This window comes from Leptonychotes weddellii, chromosome 9 (assembly GCF_054177405.1).
Source record: "Leptonychotes weddellii isolate Sample4059 chromosome 9, ASM5417740v2, whole genome shotgun sequence".
NCBI lineage: Eukaryota > Metazoa > Chordata > Mammalia > Carnivora > Phocidae > Leptonychotes > Leptonychotes weddellii.
Genome location: NC_138377.1, coordinates 60,423,307 through 60,444,317, shown reverse-complemented (window position 1 = coordinate 60,444,317; position 21,011 = coordinate 60,423,307). Strand labels below are relative to the sequence as shown.

Genomic DNA, 21,011 nt, shown 5'->3' with positions numbered 1-21,011 from the left:
CTCATTTCAAACAGTCCTGGTAGAGAAGAGAAGACAGGTAATTTATACCTGCTTCATTGTGTTTGATAATTCTGCCATACAGGCAAGGAAAAACTTATTCTGTTTGGCCAGTGGTATCTATTAGAGCTGATCTGGGGGAAAAGGTAAAAGACATGGAAAGAAAATATAATAAAGGGGCGCCTGGGTGGCTCAGTTGGTTAAGCGACTGCCTTCGGCTCAGGTCATGATCCTGGAGTCCCGGGATCGAGTCCCGCATCGGGCTCCCTGCTCGGCGGGGAGTCTGCCTCTCCCTCTGACCCTCTTCCCTCTCTTGCTATCTGTCTCTCATTCTCTCTCTCTCAAATAAATAAATAAAATCTTTAAAAAAAAAAAAGAAAATATAATAAAAACAAAGGGTAAAGGGAAGACAGTAGCAGAGCCCATCACGGAGGGCAGCAATAGCAGGGGCTTCCCTGACGACTCTTACAGGGGGTGACAAGACGGTGATCACCAGACATTTTAACATGAGAGAAGACTGCAATAGAATCAAAAGATGAAACATCCTCACTGTTGAGAGATCCATATTCTCATCAGCATCAGTTATGTTTATAGGCCCATACTATATTCACAGGAAATTTATGAATGAATGAATGAACGAATGAATGAATGAAAAACACTGAATATTTGTAGCATACACAGCTCTCTAACCTCCGACTATGCCTCTCTTAATCTTAATACCAACACTCTTAAAAACATGGATTATAGTGCATTTACGATAGGACATATGGTAATACTATATTTCCTTAAAGAACATTTTGATTATTAATTTGTTTTATGTTTATCTTTCCCAACTAAGAAGCAAGCTCAATAAAGGCAGAGCATTATTCTGCTTTTTTTGTTGTTGTTATTGTTTTGTTTTGTTTTGCTTTGTTTTCTGTGGGGGGCTTTTTTTGTCTTCTTTTTCCAATGCTGTATTCTCAGCACGAAAAGTAAGGCCTGGCATATATCATAACATACATAGTGCCTGATAGATGTTTGTTGAATAAATGAGAAAGTGTACATATTACTTAGACGCTTCGTAAAATTCACTGTATCTTTATAACATTAAAGATAAAATGTTTAATATTCCTTAAGACTAAGTACAGCAAGTTCAGAAGTTTATGGCCTAGTTTGATGTCAGCTGACGTGTATTTCAGCTTGATAATTAAATAGGTTTACAATTTAAAGAAGTCCTTCCAGGGGTGCCTGGGTGGCTCAGTCGTTAAGCGTCTCCTTTGGCTCAGGTCATGATCCCAGAGTCCTGAGATCAAGCCCCACATCGGGCTCCCTGCTCTGCGGGAAGCCTGATTCTCCCTCTCCCACTCCCTCTGCATGTGTTCCCTCTTTCGCTGTGTCTCTCTCTGTCAAATAAGTAAATAAAATCTTTTAAAAAATAAAAAAATAAAGAAGTCCTTCCAAATACTCTAGCACAAATACTTAAAGTCAGATACACTCCTTCACAGCCCATCAGCAAACTTGTAGGACGTGAGAACATGGGATAAGAAGACACAGAGGAGCCTGGGTTTGATTTTTTAGTGCTACAAAAACCATGTATAGTGTGGTTAATAGAGCTCTCGTCTCCCATTTGGAGCCAGGGATGCTCTGGGTTAGTTAGCACAGATGCAGCAGGCTAGGTGGCTCTAGGGGCTGAGTGCCAGTGGAGGGCAGCAGAGAGCTACTTGAGAGACAATACATTCAAGAGGAAGATTTAACAGCTCTCAGCTGAGATTACGGTCCTTAGCCAGATCTACACAGTGCTACTCAAGAGGCAGCCCATTTGGAAAACCAGACCACAGGGTAGCCAGCAAGAATGGAGTTCCCAATTACATTAATGTAGAAAGCCAAGAAGCAAAGGAGATGGGCAGGAAACAACACCAGGACACTCAGGATAATCTGGACTCCAACTAAGCACAACTCCCAGGAGCCATTGATTCAGACAGTGATCTCTCTGCAGAGCTGCTGAAACAGATGATGTCTTACATTCATTCTAACTCCAAAATCTTGGATCCCAAGGCATTAACAACATGTTTGGAGTACAATATTTTTGCAAAGATTACCTCTTTTGCAGAAAACATAAATATTAATAATACAAAATTGTTAGCATAAAGACGATAAAATCATACATAAATGAAGACTAACAAGCACAGACTCTCTCTTGTTCAAGGGGTCCCTAAAACCCTCCAAAAGTTGAAACTTCTCAAATATGTGTGGCAGAATCTTAATAAGGCCTGATGAACAGCAACAGGTTCAATGGGTTACGCTGGGCTCAGTACAAGGAACCCCACCCTGAAGACAACCAGGAGTGAGGATGCAGCCTATCCAAGGCCAAGATTCATGTTCCTTTTCCATGTCTTCCTAGTGGTGTGAGCTTAGGTGAGCCATTTAGCCTCTCTAGGTCAGTTTCCTCACTTCTAAAATAACATAATAACTGTCTCTACTGGGTCTAAAGGAATTCACAGAAGAAAGCATGCCTTGTTAATTTTATACAAATACAGTGTATTTTTATCACCAGTCTGAGTAGTAGGAAGAGCGGGAAGATATCTAGAGAACAGAAAGGCATCTAAAAAGTAAACCTTTGGCAGATTCAGAATTTTATTTGTAATGAACCCTGTTCCTTCTACCAATCCAAGTCAGCATAGTTCTGATTCTTTTTGTATATGTCTTCAGCCTCACTGGGACTCACATTAAATGATGAGTACATTTGCATTATGGAGTAATATTTGCCTCCTGTTAACAGTCTCCTTGTTAAATGTGTATAATGATGTTCCAAGCCAGACAGAAGTGGGAGATATTTTGCTGCCCCCTCCTGAAGGAATTTATTCATATGGCCACAGAAGCAGGGAGGAAATGTAGGCTATTTGCAGCCAGAATACTTTGGCTCTGGTCTCCCCCCCCAAAAAAATTAATAGTAATAATAATCATTACCATAAGGATATGGGAACACTTTAGAGAAACTCAAATACAGCTGCCTCATCTTTGTGTTCAGTTTAGTCCCATTTCTATGCTGTGATTTTTCTGGATGGACAGCAAGAGAGAACTGAGTGCATGCCAATGCCTGAGTGAATGTTAACTGGAAAGTCTAAGATTTCTGTCATTTTTAAAATCAAATAAAGGGGAAGAGGGAGGGACATGAAGAAGAAGATTTTGTCAATTCTTTTGATCCTTATTTCTGATGAGATGCCTAACTGGAAATTTCAGAATTGACATTGGAGAGTCACAAATGACAACAGAGATACCAACAGAGGGTCTTCCCAAATGAGGGTTGATGATTTATTGATTTACAGATCTTTCGAACTATAAGGGACAATGGAGAGTTCAACTTTCTCATTTTGTATATGAGGAAACTAAGGTTAAGAGAAGTGGTATGACTAGCTCAAATTCTCCAAGCTGTTAACAACAAGTCCAGTTATCTTCTTATTTTAGAATACTACCTGGCTAAAATAGCTAGCATGACACTCAGTGACCAAACTCCACAGGAAAAGCACATAAAATGTTGGTCAAAAATAAAATGGAATAAACAAAATTGGCTTCCTTTAAAGTTACGAACATGGATCCATATATTCCAGTAGTCACTAGCTGCTTTGCTAATAGGAAATTAAACACACTTATGCTTCAGTGAGTGCATGCACAAACGCCTACACACATGGCCAATTTATAAAGTCATAGAGAATGAGATGAATTCTTCTTTTACCTCTGTCTAAAGTGTTAAATGCCAAGCAAATGCTAAAATTGTTATTCTGAAAAGTCTTGGGCCATTGCTAAGTCTCTGCTATTGTTAAAACTTCACCCGTGCCCAGATATTCCACTTAATCTTTGCTATAAAAAGAAGAGATGCAGTCCATCTGGGAATGGGAATCCCATTTCTTTGAATTCCAAAATATTTTGAGCAAAGGTGATATAGGCAGAGCATACTTGGGACAACTTAAAGGAGAGGTTATCTTTAATCAGTTTCCTGATATTGACTAGACAGCAATCTCAAATCAACTAAATGATTGATCCAGACAAAAGGAAATCTCAGAAATTTCTACCTTTTCCAATTTTACTAAGTATTTATGCAATAATACATTTGATTATAATTTGGAAAATTGGTTAAATAAGGTACAACACACAAAATAATTTTTTAGAACTAGTATCCTAACATGGCATTTAAAGCATGAGAAGAATGTTCATATAAATTGTAATTGCCCTGTGTGCAGACTTGAGGTAAACATCTTTTCCTTTCTGTATATTATTACCGTAACACGAACACAGTAAAACATCCTTTGATATCAAGAGAGTACTGTTTTCCAGACAATCAAGATTTATTAGAAAAACTATGATGTCTCTCTCCTGTGAAAATCTATTCCTCAGTTAACTATCCCACACATTCTTCAATATTATTGAGTATTATGGTCACTAGATGTCGCTGCTGTCGTTTGAATAAGATTTTCTTCCTGCTGCCTAAAAAAAAAAAAAAAAAAAAAATTCGTATGGTTTGGGGAATTGTTTTTTATTGTTGTTGAGGTTTCGGTAAGTGGATGTTATTTTATATATTCATGGATACAAATCACTTATTTATCAGATGAGGAGAGAAAGAACTAGAACGCTGATGTAACTTGCCTAAGAATCCATAGGAAGAGAATGGTAGACCCAGAGTTGTAAAACTCTGTCCTCATGTCTATATTTTACAGGCTTTTAAAAAGCAAAAATGTTCCAGATGGGATCCATGAAGACAATCATCTTTTAAACTAAGACCCAATGAATGATACTTACTACATATTAAGTTAGTTTTGTTATATTTTCTCCCTGATGGCCTTCTCCTTGGAAACTAGATACATATGAATCATGAAAACACAAGATTTTCCCAGGCCAGACTTTAAAAAGTAAGAGAACATGACAAAAGCCATCATCTAGCTTCAGGTGATTCCTTCCTTCAGAAGGTCTCCTTCATAAAGTGACTAAAACTAGACAAACATACAAGACACACACAAACAATCCTAGACAGACAGCAACCAAGAGAAAAAGAAAACCAGCAGTTTTCTTCAGAAGGCTAGAGCTAAGAAGGATACAGAGGCAGCTGTGAGAGCAATCCTGAGCTGCTTTCACAAGCTGAAGTGAGGAGGAGAAAGGCAAAGATGAAGGCAAGTTAACTGACAGAGGCAACTAGGTGCCATGGCTGAAGCTTCCATTTATTCCTGCTCCTAAGGAAAAACCAAAAATTCACAACCCCTTGGGTGGGTTGGCAGGCAAGAGATAGAGGAGGAAGCTCTCACACACTTGCTCAAAGTTGTTGGACCCCCTTTTTTCAGCCCCTGGAGTGGGAGGGAGGAATGGACGTGCCCTGAAAAGAAAAGAAAAAGGAGCCGGTGTCGCTACCAGCCTTGGGAAAATCTCCACAGATGAGCATTTTTGTTGCGTTAAGTGGCCCGCATTAGCAGCCTAAACACGTAGGGGGGAGGCTAACATCGCCTGTTAATATGATGCGGGAGAGCAATGACAGACCTGGCATTTGAGAGTGGAAGCGCCAGTTTTACATAAAACAAAATGAAACATTTCTGAGGATTTAAGTCCTGGGGTTTGGGTGGAGTGAGTTTTGGGGCGTGCCTCATTCCATAGGCAAGGCATGTCCTGGGACATCAGTTTGAGAGGCTTGTTATGTTATATATTATACACACACACACACACACTCTTATTTCAACTATCTTTAAAACAATAATTTCTACAGTATGGAAAAAGCTTCTTAGTCCCTGGTTCTAAGGTTGCCTCTGGGAGAGAGGGGAGGAAGTGTCATCCCTGACGTCTCCTTTAAACTCCAGGGTTGGAACTGAGAACCAATAAGGCGGTTCTGAAACTCTCCTTAAAAATGGTTACCTCCACCCTTCTCAAACTGTTGCTTTTCTCTTTCACCCATAGAGATAAGGATAGGGATATGGATAGGGATAAGGGATGGGGGAGTGGAAAAAGAGAGAGAAGATGGAAGGGAAAGGTGAGAAATGAGAAAAGAAAGGAAGAAAAAGAAGGAAGGGGAAACTGAAGAAATTAAACCCAATTGAATTCCAATTATTGATGAGGTTTTTTCTTCCCCTCAAACGAATTAAACGTGCTTGTTCCTTTCCTTTCTAGCAAACTTCAAGCTTGAACAGTGTTCCAGATACATGAAAGCAAACAAAACAAAACTTTGGACGTGTTGGGGGGTAAAAATGCATGAAATCCCGCGCGCTGATGTCAACAGTCTGCTTGCTGCTCGGATGTCAACCAGTCGTGGAGCGCACGGATCATCCCCGTTACTTTTCTTTCCACAGCCCCCTCACCCTCGCTTAGCATCTCCTTCCTCCAAGATTGGCTTGAGAGCAGCCAGGCAAGATCCAGGAGTGAGGCTGGCTTTTTCTGCGAAAGAAGCCGATAGGATCCACCGAGACTAAAATGCGGAAAGGCCCCTAGTTCCTGCGGGCCCAGCCTCAAATTCCCCCGCACACTGTGAAAGTTTCTTGAAACTCCGCGACTCAGTGTAAAGACCTGGGGTTTCTCCTGGGTTGGTCTCCCAGGCCACAGGGGTCACGCATCCAAATCTAGCCTCCCCGGTAATGCCTTTACCTCAGTACATCAAGCAACCCATTTGGAAAATCGAAGGACCCTTTGGGCTCGAAGAACTGATTAGAGAGAGCCGGGATCTCAGATCTTCGTGTTTGGGGGTGGAGGGGAGCATGGACTGACGAGAAGTCGGGAAAAGCCCCGCAGTAAGCAACTGGCCGACAGAGGAATCCGGGCTGTGTTCTCTAAGAAAGCCCTAAAAAAGCACTGGAATGTGGTGGTGTCGGCATCAGACGTTGCTTTATGAGACCCGAATTCAGGCTGCTCTAAACGATTTTTGGATAAAAATGGATTATCTCTCCAGACCCAAATACTCCCTGACCTGTTTCCCAACGCGCTCTGGCTTTTTGCTGGGAGAGCACCGCGCTGCCGGGGACTTGGCGCTTCTGTCAATTGCACAGAGCAATTACTAAGAAAATATTGTGACGATGTTGTAGGGCGGAAGGGGATGTGAGGGGGTGTGGGAGGGGGGAGTTAGTTTGGAGAGCGATTTGCAAAGGAATATTAAGTTTGATTCCCGAGGTCACCGCGGGAAAACGGGTTGGCGTTGGGTGAGCTGCAGAGCTCTTCCTCTAGGTGGCGGACGTTAGTACCCAACAACAGTTAGGCGGGTGCTGACTCCAAACGCAGGATTAAGCTTCTTGCTGGTTAAAAAAAAATAATAGTAATAATATAGAGGTGTGGGGCTGTTTTTCCCCCTTTTGGATATTTATTTATTGTAGGGAAAAGTCATTGATTTTCCTAAGCAAACTGTGTTTCTCCTTCACTTGGTGGAAAATAAAAACTGTTTGAATAAATAAGTTATTTCTGAACATTTTGTTGTCAAAGTGTTAAATGTTCCCGTCATTTTTATTCAAACACTAACATGATTACAGCCAATTATATATTCACCAGTGTTCTTTATTTTAGAGTAATTGTACTTGTCACTAATAAAACAGAGGCATAATGGATCGCTACTGTTCTGGATTTTCAAGCAATTTTGTGTAATTTGATTGAATTATACATCTTATCTGCTACTTTTTTATTTTTATATTTGGGGATCCTATTTTCTTGAAAATTGCAGCTCTATGCTTGTTTTGTTGTTTCTCCAGTAACGTACACTTCGGTAACACTGATAAATAGAAAGAGTCCTTTTGAAATGTCGAAAATCAGCTGTTTCTTTCCCCACCCCTATCCCCACCCCCTCTCTGCACTTCAGCGCGGGGAAGACCTGAACTCTGGCTGCCAGGCAGTCCTGAACCAGTGTTGCGCTTACCCGAAAAGTCCAACGCCAAGACAAACTCCCCATTCACCCCAAAGGCAGCCATCTCCCTGCCTGGAGTCTTTGGGGTTTTGTCTCTTTCCTGTAATGATACTGTTGGGTGTCTGGAGCTTCAAACATGCCAAGACAAGCCGACCATGGGTTCAGTTCATGTGCAATATGTATCAAGGGAAAGAGTATGCACAGCACAGCCGAAAGATAAACTGTATATATTACTCCAATTACACAACCCCCAAGTGTCTTACCTACCCAACCAGCACCACCAGGAAACCCCTACCCAGCCCATAATTACAATTATCTGTCTACTCGCCTGTGTTCTTTCTGGTTTCAGATATACCTAGAGAACTGGGATCAATAGTTTCTCCCTCCTTTTTAAAAAGACAATTTCAATAAAAAGATACATGAAAAGATGCAAGCATCTACCCAATGTTCACGCAGCTGAACAAATCAAGAAATAAACGTGACAGCAGACAGGACATAGGATTTTAAGAGATCATCTCTGCAACTGAAGGAACAGAGAATGTGCAATTCTTCTCCCAATAAATCCCTCCAGTTCCTAGGACACAACTCAAACGCCCGGCTAGGAGCTGCAGCTGCGAGATTGAGCCAAAGTATCTGACAAGTGCCTTGTGTATGACCCAATATTTATCAATAACAACAACAACAGAATCAAGTGAAACCAAGGCTGGGGATTTTGAACTGTTTCTAAAGCCCTGGCGTGGATACGCATGTGGGCGAAAAACATCGCTGGAGATGACTTGGCTCCATTTGTCCGCCCTGGGGAGCAACCTTGGGGCAAAATCCACTGCTAATTGACCCCAACCAGCCATACTATCAGCTGAAAATGCTTGAGGAGACAAAGAATGAGGAGCGTGTGCTAAAGATACTCTAAGCATTTTTCAAGTAAATCGCGGTGTGTAACCAATAGCGTGCACATACATATAAATAGGGAAAGGGGATTACTTCTAATTAATGAGAAAAATAATGTTTCATGTGTAACTCCAGACTTCTCTAAAATCTAGTGTCTCCCATCCTTTGATTGTTTTGTGGTCGGACTTCCAACTTCCTCCAGGAAAACCTGCGGGCCCAGTTTAGTGTTAGGAGCTGAAGAGCAGACACTCAGCCCAATTAGGGGCCATTCTCGCATCTTCTGGGCTGTTTACTCCAAGGCCAAAGGGTAGGCTGCTTGGGCAGCGATCCCAGCGCAGTGTTGGGTGTTGCCGGCTGCCGCGGAGGCAGGAGTTGGGACAGCTCCGGAGCAAACCCTGCGCCGCTCAGCTCCTAGACAGAGCTCGGCCGCCGTCTGCCAGGCAGCTCTCCAAAAGAACTGGGCTTTTTCAGCGTTTCCACTTCCTCGTGGTCTCATCTATCTTATCTTACAAGTTCACGCTCCAAAGAGAAAAGGAAAGAGTGAGAAAAAAAGAAAACCTCTTCACCGTGGTGATTCATAGTTCACACGCTCACGAGCCAAACTTTGCCGACCGTGCTTTTTTCGTGAACATTACTTTCTCTCCTGCGTGCCTTAGGACAAACCCAGAAGGAAGATACTAAAATTGGTAAACAAGAATCTAGGATTGTTTTTAAAATAAAAGTGACCATCGCCACCCCCCACTACCTTTGTTGTAGATTCTGAAACGGAGGAGTCGGGGTGTTTTGTTTTCACACGCTAACGGAAACTTGTTTCTGACGCGATTCTGCGACTAGCTTACCCGGGCCGCTCCTCTCCTCCCCGAATGCGGCTCCTTCCAAAGGGCTGGAGAGAAATAGGGGTATAACTGGTCTCCCCTACTGGGTTCAACACCGCTGACATGTAACTGAATATTCGAATTAACTTCACCTACACGTACCCTAGTCTTTTAACTCGGAGCTGTGCTTTATACAAATAATAAGCTTAAAACCATTAACTGGTCTTTTTTGCGCGTTCATCGTAGCACATGACCTCTTAGCCCCCAAAACATTGATCTGTGTGCATTCTTCCGGCGTGATGTGCAAACACGAGACATCTCGTCTGGAAAGGTAACTATAAAGGGGGAAAATCCGGAAACGAAACCTAAAAGCAAGTCCTCTAGCTAGATTGCGCTCGGCAGGCTCCGCGACAAAGGAGCTCGGGGCAGGCGCTCGGGTGTGCGCGGGCAGGAGCGGCGGGCCCGGGAGCCGGGCTCCGCAGACGCTCCTCGCCGGGAACTGTCCGGGTTAAAGCCTCCAGGGATGAGCGGCGGAGGGAGAAGATCAGGACCTTTTGGGAAACGCTGCTCCAATAGATTTTCCATCGCTATTAGGAGGGGGCGGGGGAAGACCTACAAGAACCGCAGTTCGAGAGTGAGGAGGCAGGTGGGTAGGAGATAGGCTGGAAGTCAAAACTGGCTCATTGGTTTGTCCATCTGGGTTTTTAGAAAAGGAGTTGATGTACTGGATTAGCAAACAGTTTACTTTCTCTCATTTGACTTTCCCCATGAGAAGAGGGAATCTGTGATGGAGGATTCTCAGCGTGCCTTCTGGCCTGCCCACCCCAACGCTTGCAAGTTTTCTCTCTCCTCATTCCTTCACAGACCATTAGTGGGTACGAGCATTTTCTCAAATACACTCATCACTCTCCTATACGGACCCTGGGCTGTTCAGTGCTCTTCGTGTACCTTTAAGAGTTGACCACCTAAAAATGGCAACTAACACCGATCCATCTTTCCTCACAACGACTGGAGTTTGTGGGGCCTGTTAGAACGGTGCTTCAAAATAGAGGAGACTGGATGCACCACATTCTCCGAAGAGTGCTATAACACTTCCCAAAGTAGATTATTCAGGCTCCTACGGGGAAATCAAATTGAAGCTCCAACTAATTAAGGAGAACAGTGACAGGATAGTTAGGAGCTCAGCATTTTGAGGCCTGTAAGCTCTTCTTTCAGCCTGATATATATTTATGAAGTCTTTCTTTTTCTCCCTCTTTTGGTGTCCCGCTGATGGAAAATCCATTATCTTGTGTGCTGACTTTTGCCAAGTCTCAATTCCTCCCTTTTCAGATAGACTCCAGGGTTAAAGCTAAAGACCTCCATCATTCTCATCATTCCCCTTTACCATCACCCTCCAACTCTTTGTCTTTCTCTTTAGCATTTCCTGACCCCTTTGAAGGAAGAGCTGTGCCATTTCCTTGGGCAAGGAGAGGAGAAAAAGGACCTCTCAGAGCACGCTTGCGCAAAAGGTGTGGGATCATATCTTCCAATTGGATCAGGTCAAGAAATGGAACAGGCTTGTCCTCACACTATTAGGGACTCAACTCTTTCCGAAAATTGTCTACCCCCGGAGGTCTTGAGGGGGCTGGCAAATAACTGGAAATAAGTAAAGGGTAGTGGGCATTTTATATTTACGAAAAATGTGTAGAGTATTTGAAAGGCTCCGAGAGACTTTTTAAAAAGTCCTTGGCCCTGGGGTGATAATACTTCATTGTCCATCTCTCTGTGCCTGGCTCTCCAATGTGAAGAAGCTACTCCCGACTGTATTTTGTTGCAGATCTCCTGCGGTTTCTTTGATGAGTATGTACTTGCCTTCAGAGAGCTTGGAACCCCTGACAGCATCACAGAAACCTGCCTGGGGAGTCCCAGGGGTCTCTATCCAGGCCTTCTTCTTCCTTCACCTTGGACTTTCTCACTTCCGAAGCTTCGATAGCTTACACCAGTTAAACATTTCGATTCTCAAATAGGAGGCTCTCCCATAGTTTTTTTTTTTTTTTTTTCTCGAGGTTCTCAAGCAAAATTGCCGGTGCCACAATGTTATGATGGAAGGATGCTGAAATGACAGGCCTAGTAGACGCTTGTCTTAATCATCGGCTTCTTAATTTAGTTTTAGTGCGGTGTGTGTGTCTGTGTGTGTCTGTGCTTGTGCGCGCGCACACACACGCTCGCACACATGTGCGCGCCCCCGGGGATATTGGGGGTGCACGCGTGCGTGCTGAGAGCAGCCGCTTGACAACCTGCAGCTCCCTAATGAGTGACAAGGCAGGGCTGCTGCAGAAAAGTAACACTTCCCTGGTGTGAAGACCTCTTACTGAGAAGTTTAGTTCACTACTGTTCTCGCAAACCTAATCGTATAACCTGTAACCAAAACCCACAGAACAAGGATACAACACGCTAAAGAGTAACTTATAATCACTAAATGTTAGCACCATTACCTGCTGTTAGGAAGGGATTGCAGACCTCACTCGTCAGTCTCTGGAAATACCTGGATGCCTCTGCATGAGCTCCACTTGTTCCCAAACGTCTCAGGGTCAGGGACTCCCTACGCATCTGCAGGAAGAGAGCTTTAGCCAGAGCTTGGTGCCACTCCAAGGACACTCTGTCCAGGGAGCTGAAAGCAAGGTGGATTTTAGGTAAAAAATGGCCCACCCTCCTTTAACCAGCAGGTAACAAGGGAAAAAAGAAGTGAAAAACCAACAGAAAGCAGGAAAAGGGCCTTATGTAAGACTTAATGTAACACCCCAAATGAAAAAACTAAATGTGCTGCTCCCTACTCAGATGCAATAGTCTGTGGAGCCTTGGTTATTAATTAAAACTAGAGATGAAATAATCTAATTCATTTCCCAAGGAATTCTTCTGTTGGAACTGCTCACTCTTTACAAGGCCTGTCCTCTTTTCGGGGGAGGTGGTGGGGTGGGACAGCAGACAGAGAAGGACAGATGTTTACTACTTTATATACCAGAAAATTACATTTGCTTTGACTTATGCTTTGATTCGTTAACAGTGTACATTTATAGATGTTCATGTGTGAGGGATCAAGATTAAGCTGATGATGAGAAACTAGTAGAATGATACAGAATTTGCTTTAGATCTGAGACCACTGGATGTCCTCTGTCTTCTGAAAGTAATCATGGGGACTGAGTGAGGTGGAAATACAGAGTTGGGGCTTCATGTGTTTAGGACAGAAGCCCGAAGTGGATGCGGGCAGTCCTTCAAATCCAATTTGCACCCAAATTGACCGGTAGGATTTATAAAGCTCCATCCACGGACTTTCAACTTGCACAATGCTCTGCCCAAGTACCCCCTCCCCCTCTATTTCATCTAGTAGTAGCTCTAAAAAGAAGCCATTGCTGAGACAAATGTGGGCTGCTGAGTAAATAGTGCATGTTTTGTTGAACCTACCCCCCCATATATATATATATGTACTATATATATACATATATATATAGTACTCTATCTCACCATAAAGTCCATTAAAATTATTAAAAGGATAATATAATCATTTTCCTCCAGATTGCAAATGACCTCTGTTATCAGGGAGGATAGATCTTTAGAGTGATTATATCAAAGTATAATCTATTTATTCCTACACAAATATCCTATTTTGAGACTTGCATCCATGCAATCCTTAAAATAATACAACATATTCTTAATTTGCATGCAAAATATTTTCCCAGTCAATATAAGCTCCTGGCACATCAAACCAGATTATTACAGCTCTCATTAGCAGACCCCAGTTTTTGCTTTTTGAAAGTAAACAAAAGAAAAACTTATTTCACCTGCTAAAATTTTATGCAAGATTACAAAACAATGCACACTCAGCTTTGACCTAAGAAACACCTTTAAAACATTAAAAATTCATCAGTCAGTGCTGGTGTTGTATTCAAGGAATGCTCCTCCAGTTTGCTGCTGAGCTCAGATTTGAATAAAATGTCCAATGTTAACAAACAATACCCACGTTTGGCACTTTGTGTATTAAATTGATCAAACAGATTTTAGGAGGCACAATGCACAATTTGTACAGACCTGATTGAGTTAATATAATATCAGCAAATTTTACATCGAAATGATTCTGTTTCTTTTCTTTGTGTTTAAAACCAGCACAGATTACAAATTTTAATGATCTGAAAATGTTTGGTATACAAAATCATGCTTATTTCAGTATTAGCAAAAACACAAGAAATTTTTCAACACAAACACCCAGCTGTGTCTATTTTAAAAGCAGTTCAATGACAGCTTGCACTTATGAGCATGCAATCAGCTAATTTCGCTTTTTTTTCTTCTGTGTTAATCAACACTTTCCTTCCTGCATATCAGAGTACAAATAGTATAGTTACTCCACATCAGTAAATGTTTACGTAACCTGTCCTTTCCCAAGAATCCGGTTACACCGAATCATTTCACGCTAGACCGACTACGAAAACGTACCGGGCCGTCCACCTCAGAGGGAGCCCTTGTGTGCCATTATAAGTGGTGATGAGAAGGGGGGTTGTAGGGGGAGAAATGGGGAGGAGTAGGTGGAGGAATGGGGTGAGGGAGAGGAATAGACAGAGGAGAAGGGGGGGTAGCGAGTGGGGAGGAGGGAGGAAGAGGGGAGGAGGGAGGAAAGTGAGTTGAGGAAAAGTAGGAATAACAGGCCTGAGGGGGGGAGAAGAGTGAAAGAAGGAAAGTAAGCAGAAAGAAGAGGAAGGCTCACAGATCTCTCCAACCGGTCCACAAAGCCCATTAGCTCACCCAGCTCTGTAAGAAACTGGAGCTTAGAAGTCAGTGTTTGGGGCCATGTCACTATCAACGTTGATAGCTCGGACCCTTGAACTTTCCCACATATAAATATAGCTTAAGTAAGGAAATATGTAGAAATGGGAGGGGGGATACATACATAGGGTGGAAGGATAGATGAGGTTAGTCCAATATTCAAAGTTTCTTTATGGTATTCCTAATAGAGATTTTTTAAATCACTAGCTATTTGTAATTGTTATTCTCTTCAGAGTTTATTCTCTCTTTCTCTTCCTCGGGATTTCAAGGTAGGGAGTGGGGTGGGGAGAGTGCAATAACTCCATATTAACCTGAGTATTCTTGTATTCATCAACTGCATTCTTTATATTAGAATTGAACTTTAATATCACACATAGGCATCGCTTTTTCTTCCTTCCTTTTCTTAAATACTAAATCTGCCAGACAATTGATAGTTTATCAAAGTGAGTAAATGTTTACATTTTATGATTATTTTACAGAGGAGGGGGAAAGTGCCTTTCATTTATGCTTCTCTCCACCTCCCTCTTCTCTAGGGCTACATCCTCCGTAAAATGTGGTATGTTTCGTACCCATGTGGGATGAAACAGCCTTTGATCAGTGTGCTCCGCACCAAATTCCAATCCCTGGGAAATGCTGGGCCTTAGCCCTGCCCCTGGCCACGGGATCCTTTTAAAGCCCCCGAATCACAATCTCCCCACTCACTTCAGCCCTCAGCCGAACCTTCCCAGTTCTAAAGCCCAAGAAGCTGGGCTTGTGGGACCCACGTACCCAAGGCTTCTAGTTGCCTTCCATCTGCATTCAGGGTGGGAAAGGGCTGGCTTCAGCATGCGGTTATTTCAGCATTAAGGCCCGCACAAATCAAAAGCATTTGAGAAACGGAAAGAAAAAAGAAAAGAGGGAGTGAAAACAGGAAGGCTTAAAAAAAAAAAAAAAAAGGAAAGAAATAGCCGCCCACCCTTATTTTCCCTCCCATGTCAACAAGCAAAATGAAACATTTCCAGGGTGATCGCTCGCGGCTACTCGCTTCCAATTCGGATTAGAAGCTGAGGAGACGCTCGAGCGGCGAAGAGAAAACGACACCGAGTCACCCAGCGTGTGAGCGACGGTCTGGAGCAGGAGAGAAGGGGAAGAGACACATATACATAGCATGTGTTACCTGGTTTATTTCGAGATTGTTTGGTATTGTTTTCTCTCTGAGCACCCCTCATTTCGGAAGGCTATCATAGGCGCCCACCACTGAGCCGCCCCCGCCCGCCGCCGCAGCGCCGGGAGCCCCAAGCCCGGCTTCCCCGCGGCGCCCGAGCTCCGAGCTCGCCGCCGCCCGGCCGCAGGAACTGAGTAAGTAACCCCTGTTTGGCCCCGCGCTCGCCAGCCCACTTCCTCCTCCTCAGCCCTCCGTTTCCAAACCCCATCCAGACCCTCCTCCCCCAAGGTGCAGGACACCCCCCTCCCCACGCCAGGGGTGGGCCTTCCCTCCCCAACCATCCAAAGCCTCGCTGGAGTGTTACCTACAAGGGGCACAATTTTCCTACGGGCTCAGAAATGCCGACCCGGGCCTGCAGGGCCGACTCGGGAAAGTAGCGCCTCGCCTCTTCCTCCTCCATTTCCTGCCCTGTCCTTGCATCCTCTCCCTGCACTCCCACTCTTCGCTCCACCACCGCTGCCGCCGCCGCCCCCGCTTTTAAAAAAATAAAATTGAATACAAACTTTAATCAATAACGACAAATATTGACGCTCAAAAGAAAATGACCCAATACAGTAAGAAGGCAGCCGGAAATGTGAGATATTTGCCCTACGAGGGGGATTTTGGTTGAGCAGCCCCGCAGGGTGGAGGGGGTGGAGGGGGCGCAGAGAAGGACCGCGGCAGCAGCGTGCTCCCGGCGGTGTATCCCTACGCGGTTCCGCGCGGCCGGGAGGCCCAGGCCCGTGGTGAGGGGGAGGCGAGCGCCGAGGGGGCGGGAGCCGGCGGGCGGGGCGGGGGTGGGTGGGCCCAGATCCGCCGATTGGTCGACGGCAGGAGAGACGCTCCCGCACGCCGCCGGCTCTGATTGGCCCAGCGGTAGGAAAGGTTAAACCAAAAATTTTTTTACAGCCCTAGTGTGCGCCTGTAGCTCGGAAAATTAATTGTGGCTATAGCCGCCTCGATCGCTGTCTCCCCAGCCTCGCCGCGGCCGCTCCGGGACGCGCCCGCCCGCCGCCCGGCTCTCCCCCCCTTTGGGCTGCTGCTGCTGCTGCTGTGACTGCTGCTGCGAGAGGAGGAGGAGGAGGAAGCAGCAGAAGGGGGGGGGAGCGGGGGGTGGGGGGGAGACCAAGAAGTAGAGTTGGGAGCGAGGGAGCTTCACCCCCGGGGCGGTGGTTGTTTCTTTTTTCTCTTTCTTTCTTTTTTTCTTTTCCTTTTTTTTTCTTCTAATTCCTGAGGGGTGGTTGCTGCTTTTGCTACATGACTTGCCAGCGCCGGAGCCTGCGGTCCAACTGCGCTGCTGCCGGAGCGCTCAGTGCCACCGCCGCCGCCCGCGCCGCCCGCGCCCCGCTCGGCACCCACCGGTCGCCGCCGCCCGCCGCGCCGCTGTCCCGCTCCCGCGCCGCCGCCGCCGCCGCCGCCGTTTCCCCCCCGACGACTGGGTGATGCTGGACATGGGAGATAGGAAGGAGGTGAAAATGATCCCCAAGTCCTCGTTCAGCATCAACAGCCTGGTGCCAGAGGCGGTCCAGAACGACAACCACCACGCGAGCCACGGTCACCACAACAGCCACCACCCCCAGCACCACCACCACCACCACCATCACCACCACCACCCGCCGCCGCCCGCCCCGCAACCGCCGCCGCCACCGCAGCAGCAGCCGCCGCCGCCGCCGCCGCCCCAGGCACCGCAGCCCCCCCAGGCGCGGGGCGCCCCGGCAGCCGACGACGACAAGGGCCCCCAGCAGCTGCTGCTCCCGCCGCCGCCGCCGCCGCCACCGGCCGCCGCCCTGGACGGGGCCAAAGCGGACGGGCTGGGCGGCAAGGGCGAGCCGGGCGGCGGGCCCGGGGAGCTGGCGCCCGTCGGGCCGGACGAGAAAGAGAAGGGCGCCGGCGCCGGGGGGGAGGAGAAGAAGGGGGCGGGCGAGGGCGGCAAGGACGGGGAGGGGGGCAAGGAGGGCGAGAAGAAGAACGGCAAGTACGAGAAGCCGCCGTTCAGCTACAACGCGCTCATCATGATGGCCATCCGGCAGAGCCCGGAGAAGCGGCTCACGCTCAACGGCATCTACGAGTTCATCATGAAGAACTTCCCCTACTACCGCGAGAACAAGCAGGGCTGGCAGAACTCCATCCGCCACAACCTGTCCCTCAACAAGTGCTTCGTGAAGGTGCCCCGCCACTACGACGACCCGGGCAAGGGCAACTACTGGATGCTGGACCCGTCGAGCGACGACGTGTTCATCGGCGGCACCACTGGCAAGCTGCGGCGCCGTTCGACCACGTCGCGGGCCAAGCTGGCCTTCAAGCGCGGGGCGCGCCTCACCTCCACCGGCCTCACCTTCATGGACCGCGCCGGCTCCCTCTACTGGCCCATGTCGCCCTTCCTGTCCCTGCACCACCCCCGCGCCAGCAGCACTTTGAGTTACAACGGCACCACGTCGGCCTACCCTAGCCACCCCATGCCCTACAGCTCCGTGTTGACTCAGAACTCGCTGGGCAACAACCACTCCTTCTCCACGGCCAACGGCCTGAGCGTGGACCGGCTGGTCAACGGGGAGATCCCGTACGCCACGCACCACCTCACGGCCGCCGCGCTCGCTGCCTCGGTGCCCTGCGGCCTGTCGGTGCCCTGCTCCGGGACCTACTCCCTCAACCCTTGCTCGGTCAACCTGCTTGCGGGCCAGACCAGTTACTTTTTCCCCCACGTCCCGCACCCGTCAATGACTTCGCAGAGCAGCACGTCCATGAGCGCCCGGGCCGCGTCGTCCTCCACATCTCCGCAGGCCCCCTCGACCCTGCCCTGTGAGTCTTTAAGACCCTCTTTGCCAAGTTTCACGACGGGACTGTCCGGGGGACTGTCTGATTATTTCACACATCAAAATCAGGGGTCTTCTTCCAACCCTTTAATACATTAACATCCCTGGGACCAGACTGTAAGTGAACGTTTTACACACATTTGCATTGTAAATGATAATTAAAAAATAAGTCCAGGTATTTTTTATTAAGCCCCCCCCCATTTCTGTACGTTTGTTCAGTCTTTAGGATTGTTTATTATTCTAACAAGGTGTGGAGTGTCAGCGAGGTGCAATGTGGGGAGAATACATTGTAGAATATAAGGTTTGGAAGTCAAAATTATAGTAGAATGTGTATCTAAATAGTGACTGCTTTGCCATTTCATTCAAACCTGACAAGTCTATCTCTAAGAGCCGCCAGATTTCCATGTGTGCAGTATTATAAGTTATCATGGATCTTTATGGTGGACGCAGACCTTGAGAACAACCTAAATTATGGGGAGAGTTTTAAAATGTTAAACTGTAATTTGTATTTAAGAAGCATTCGTAGTAAAGGTGCCCAAGAAATTATTTTGGCCATTTATTGTTTTGTCCTTTTCTTTTAAAAAACTGTTTTTTTCTTTTGTTTACTTTAGACCAAAGATTGGGTTCTAAAATGCACTTGGTATGCTAAGTATTAAAAAAAAAAACAAAAAAAAAACAAAAAAAAGGAAAGTTGTTTCAGTTGGCAGCACTGCCCATTCAAATGAATCGGAAGGGGACAAAATTAATGATTGCCTTCAGTTTGTGTTGTGTATATTTTGATGTATGTGGTCACTAACAGGTCACTTTTATTTTTTCTAAATGTAGTGAAATGTTAATACCTATTGTACTTATAGGTAAACCTTGCAAATATGTAACCTGTGTTGCGCAAATGCCGCAAAAATTTGAGTGATTGTTAATGTTGTCTTAAAATTTCTTGATTGTGATACTGTGGTCATATGCCCGTGTTTGTCACTTACAAAAATGTTTACTATGAACACACAGAAATAAAAAATAGGCTAAATTCATATATATCTTGATACTTTTGTCTCTTTTATTAAATAGAACTAATTTTTAAAAGACCATTAAAGTTCTAGGGAATTCAAAGGCTTTTTCAGCCAACTAAAATTAACTGCTCCTTTCATTTGAATTGAGACTTTAAAAATTAAAATAGTATTTTTTTTCCATTGTGGAATCAAATTTTACAAGGAGCAGGCTATTTAATAAACACTAGCTTTAAAGAAAGTATAGGCTTTTCAGCTGATATCTTCATGTTTCTGTAGATATACAGCAAAAAAAAAATGATAATTTTATGTGCATAGCTATTTACCTTGTGTTTATTTTCAAATCAGTTGATAGAATGCTTTTTATATATTTTGTTTCAGGTATCTTGTTTATAGCATTTGGCAAATTATAAATAAATATATGTATATGGTTAGATAGAAGTGAATATAATGCACACATATGTAATATATATATATATATATATATATATAGACACACAGAGCCCTTCAGTTCAGGTACAATTTGCGCTATGAATGCTGCAAATATTTTTGTTTAAATATTTGTATTTATACTTTCTAAGTCAGCATTTATTTTTGTGGCTGTTTACCCACAATGAAAGAGTTCTAATAAAGATGTGCTGAAGTTGCAATATAGATTTGCTGAAGTGATCACCTGTTGTAATGACTTGCAGATCAATGTTTATATTTTATTTTTCATTATAACAACTTAAAATTCTAGATGTTCAGAAGAAGTAAAATGCCTCTCTCTCCTTTTCTTTCATTTTTATAACATAGAGGTATTTATTTGATTCCCTTTTAAATGTCTGTATAATTTAATCTAGAGATTTGTTCCTTTTGCTTACAGTCATAATTTTGTTTTAACTTACAGTATACATATGCATGCATATATATGCATATATATCAATCTGAAACAAAATGAAAACATTTTTTGAATTGTTTCAGCATCCCAATTGCTATGGCTCCAGAAAATAATTAGAAAACCTAAGTAAAAGGTTTAGTAACTAATTGGATCCTGTGGAGAGTCTATGGAGGACAAGTTGTTCATTTGTTACAATTGTATAGTCTGAAATGTGTTCTGCAGTAATGCAATAAGCTGGCTACTTCTTACAATGGGCCCAATGAAAAATAATCTGTCCCCAAGATGTTATCGGCAAACACTTAGAGAGTTGCTCAGGGAAAAAGAAAAAAAAAAAAGAAAAAGCTTAGGAAAGAAGCAAGCTGACTCAAATAGATTGAAATAGAAATGCAGAATAGTTAATACTGGGACATAAGGATGGGTGGGTTGTGGAAGGGAGAGAGAGAGGAAGAGAGAGACAGAAGAAAGGGAAAGAGGATCTTTGGTGGGGAGAGAGCATCTCCCACTACCAAAAAGAAATAAAGAAAGAGGACAGAGAATGCTATCTAAGAAAGATAGAAAGATAAAGTCCAGGAAAATTAAAAGAGCTGGAACCAAATATACACAAATGGGAAACTGACTAAAATAGACCAAGACAGCTAGTTTAATTATCTCTTTTAAGTAGACTGGACATGATTTTATTTTCTTAGTAAGAGAGCAGTTTCACCAGAGGTCCAACTTTCTTGAAATGTAACAGTTCTTCAGAATGAAGCATGAAAGAAAATTCCACAAATTGTTTTAGAAGCCAAATTTATGATTGATATTAAAAA

The 21,011-nt window shown here is 44.6% G+C and overlaps 1 protein-coding gene and 1 long non-coding RNA gene across 5 annotated transcripts in view; one reads left to right on the top strand and one right to left on the bottom strand.

The window, feature by feature from the left end:
* The window catches only part of LOC115940217 (uncharacterized), a 104,450-nt gene extending 88,514 nt beyond the window's left edge, over nt 1–15,936 (bottom strand). For 3 of the 4 annotated variants that reach the window (XR_014148194.1, XR_014148193.1, XR_004075007.2), the window contains exons 1-2: nt 15,485–15,777; nt 12,009–12,123 (exon numbers count right to left, since the gene is read on the bottom strand). This is a non-coding gene — a long non-coding RNA (uncharacterized LOC115940217). Of the gene's footprint in view, nt 1–12,008; nt 12,124–15,484; nt 15,778–15,840 lie in introns of those variants that run through there. The other variant, XR_014148195.1, reaches the window with a different exon arrangement.
* Nucleotides 15,937–16,923: 987 nt separating this feature from the next.
* On the top strand, nt 16,924–19,351 carry FOXG1 (forkhead box G1). Its single transcript, XM_031025820.2, has one exon. It carries the CDS (start codon nt 16,954–16,956, stop codon nt 18,421–18,423), a length of 1,470 nt encoding a protein of 489 aa, XP_030881680.2. The 5' UTR covers nt 16,924–16,953; the 3' UTR covers nt 18,424–19,351.
* Nucleotides 19,352–21,011: the final 1,660 nt, after the last annotated feature.

Excerpts from the sequence above, each read along its gene's own strand:
- FOXG1 (XM_031025820.2), top strand. The coding sequence starts at position 16,954 with ATGCTGGACATGGGAGATAGGAAGGAGGTGAAAATGATCCCCAAGTCC.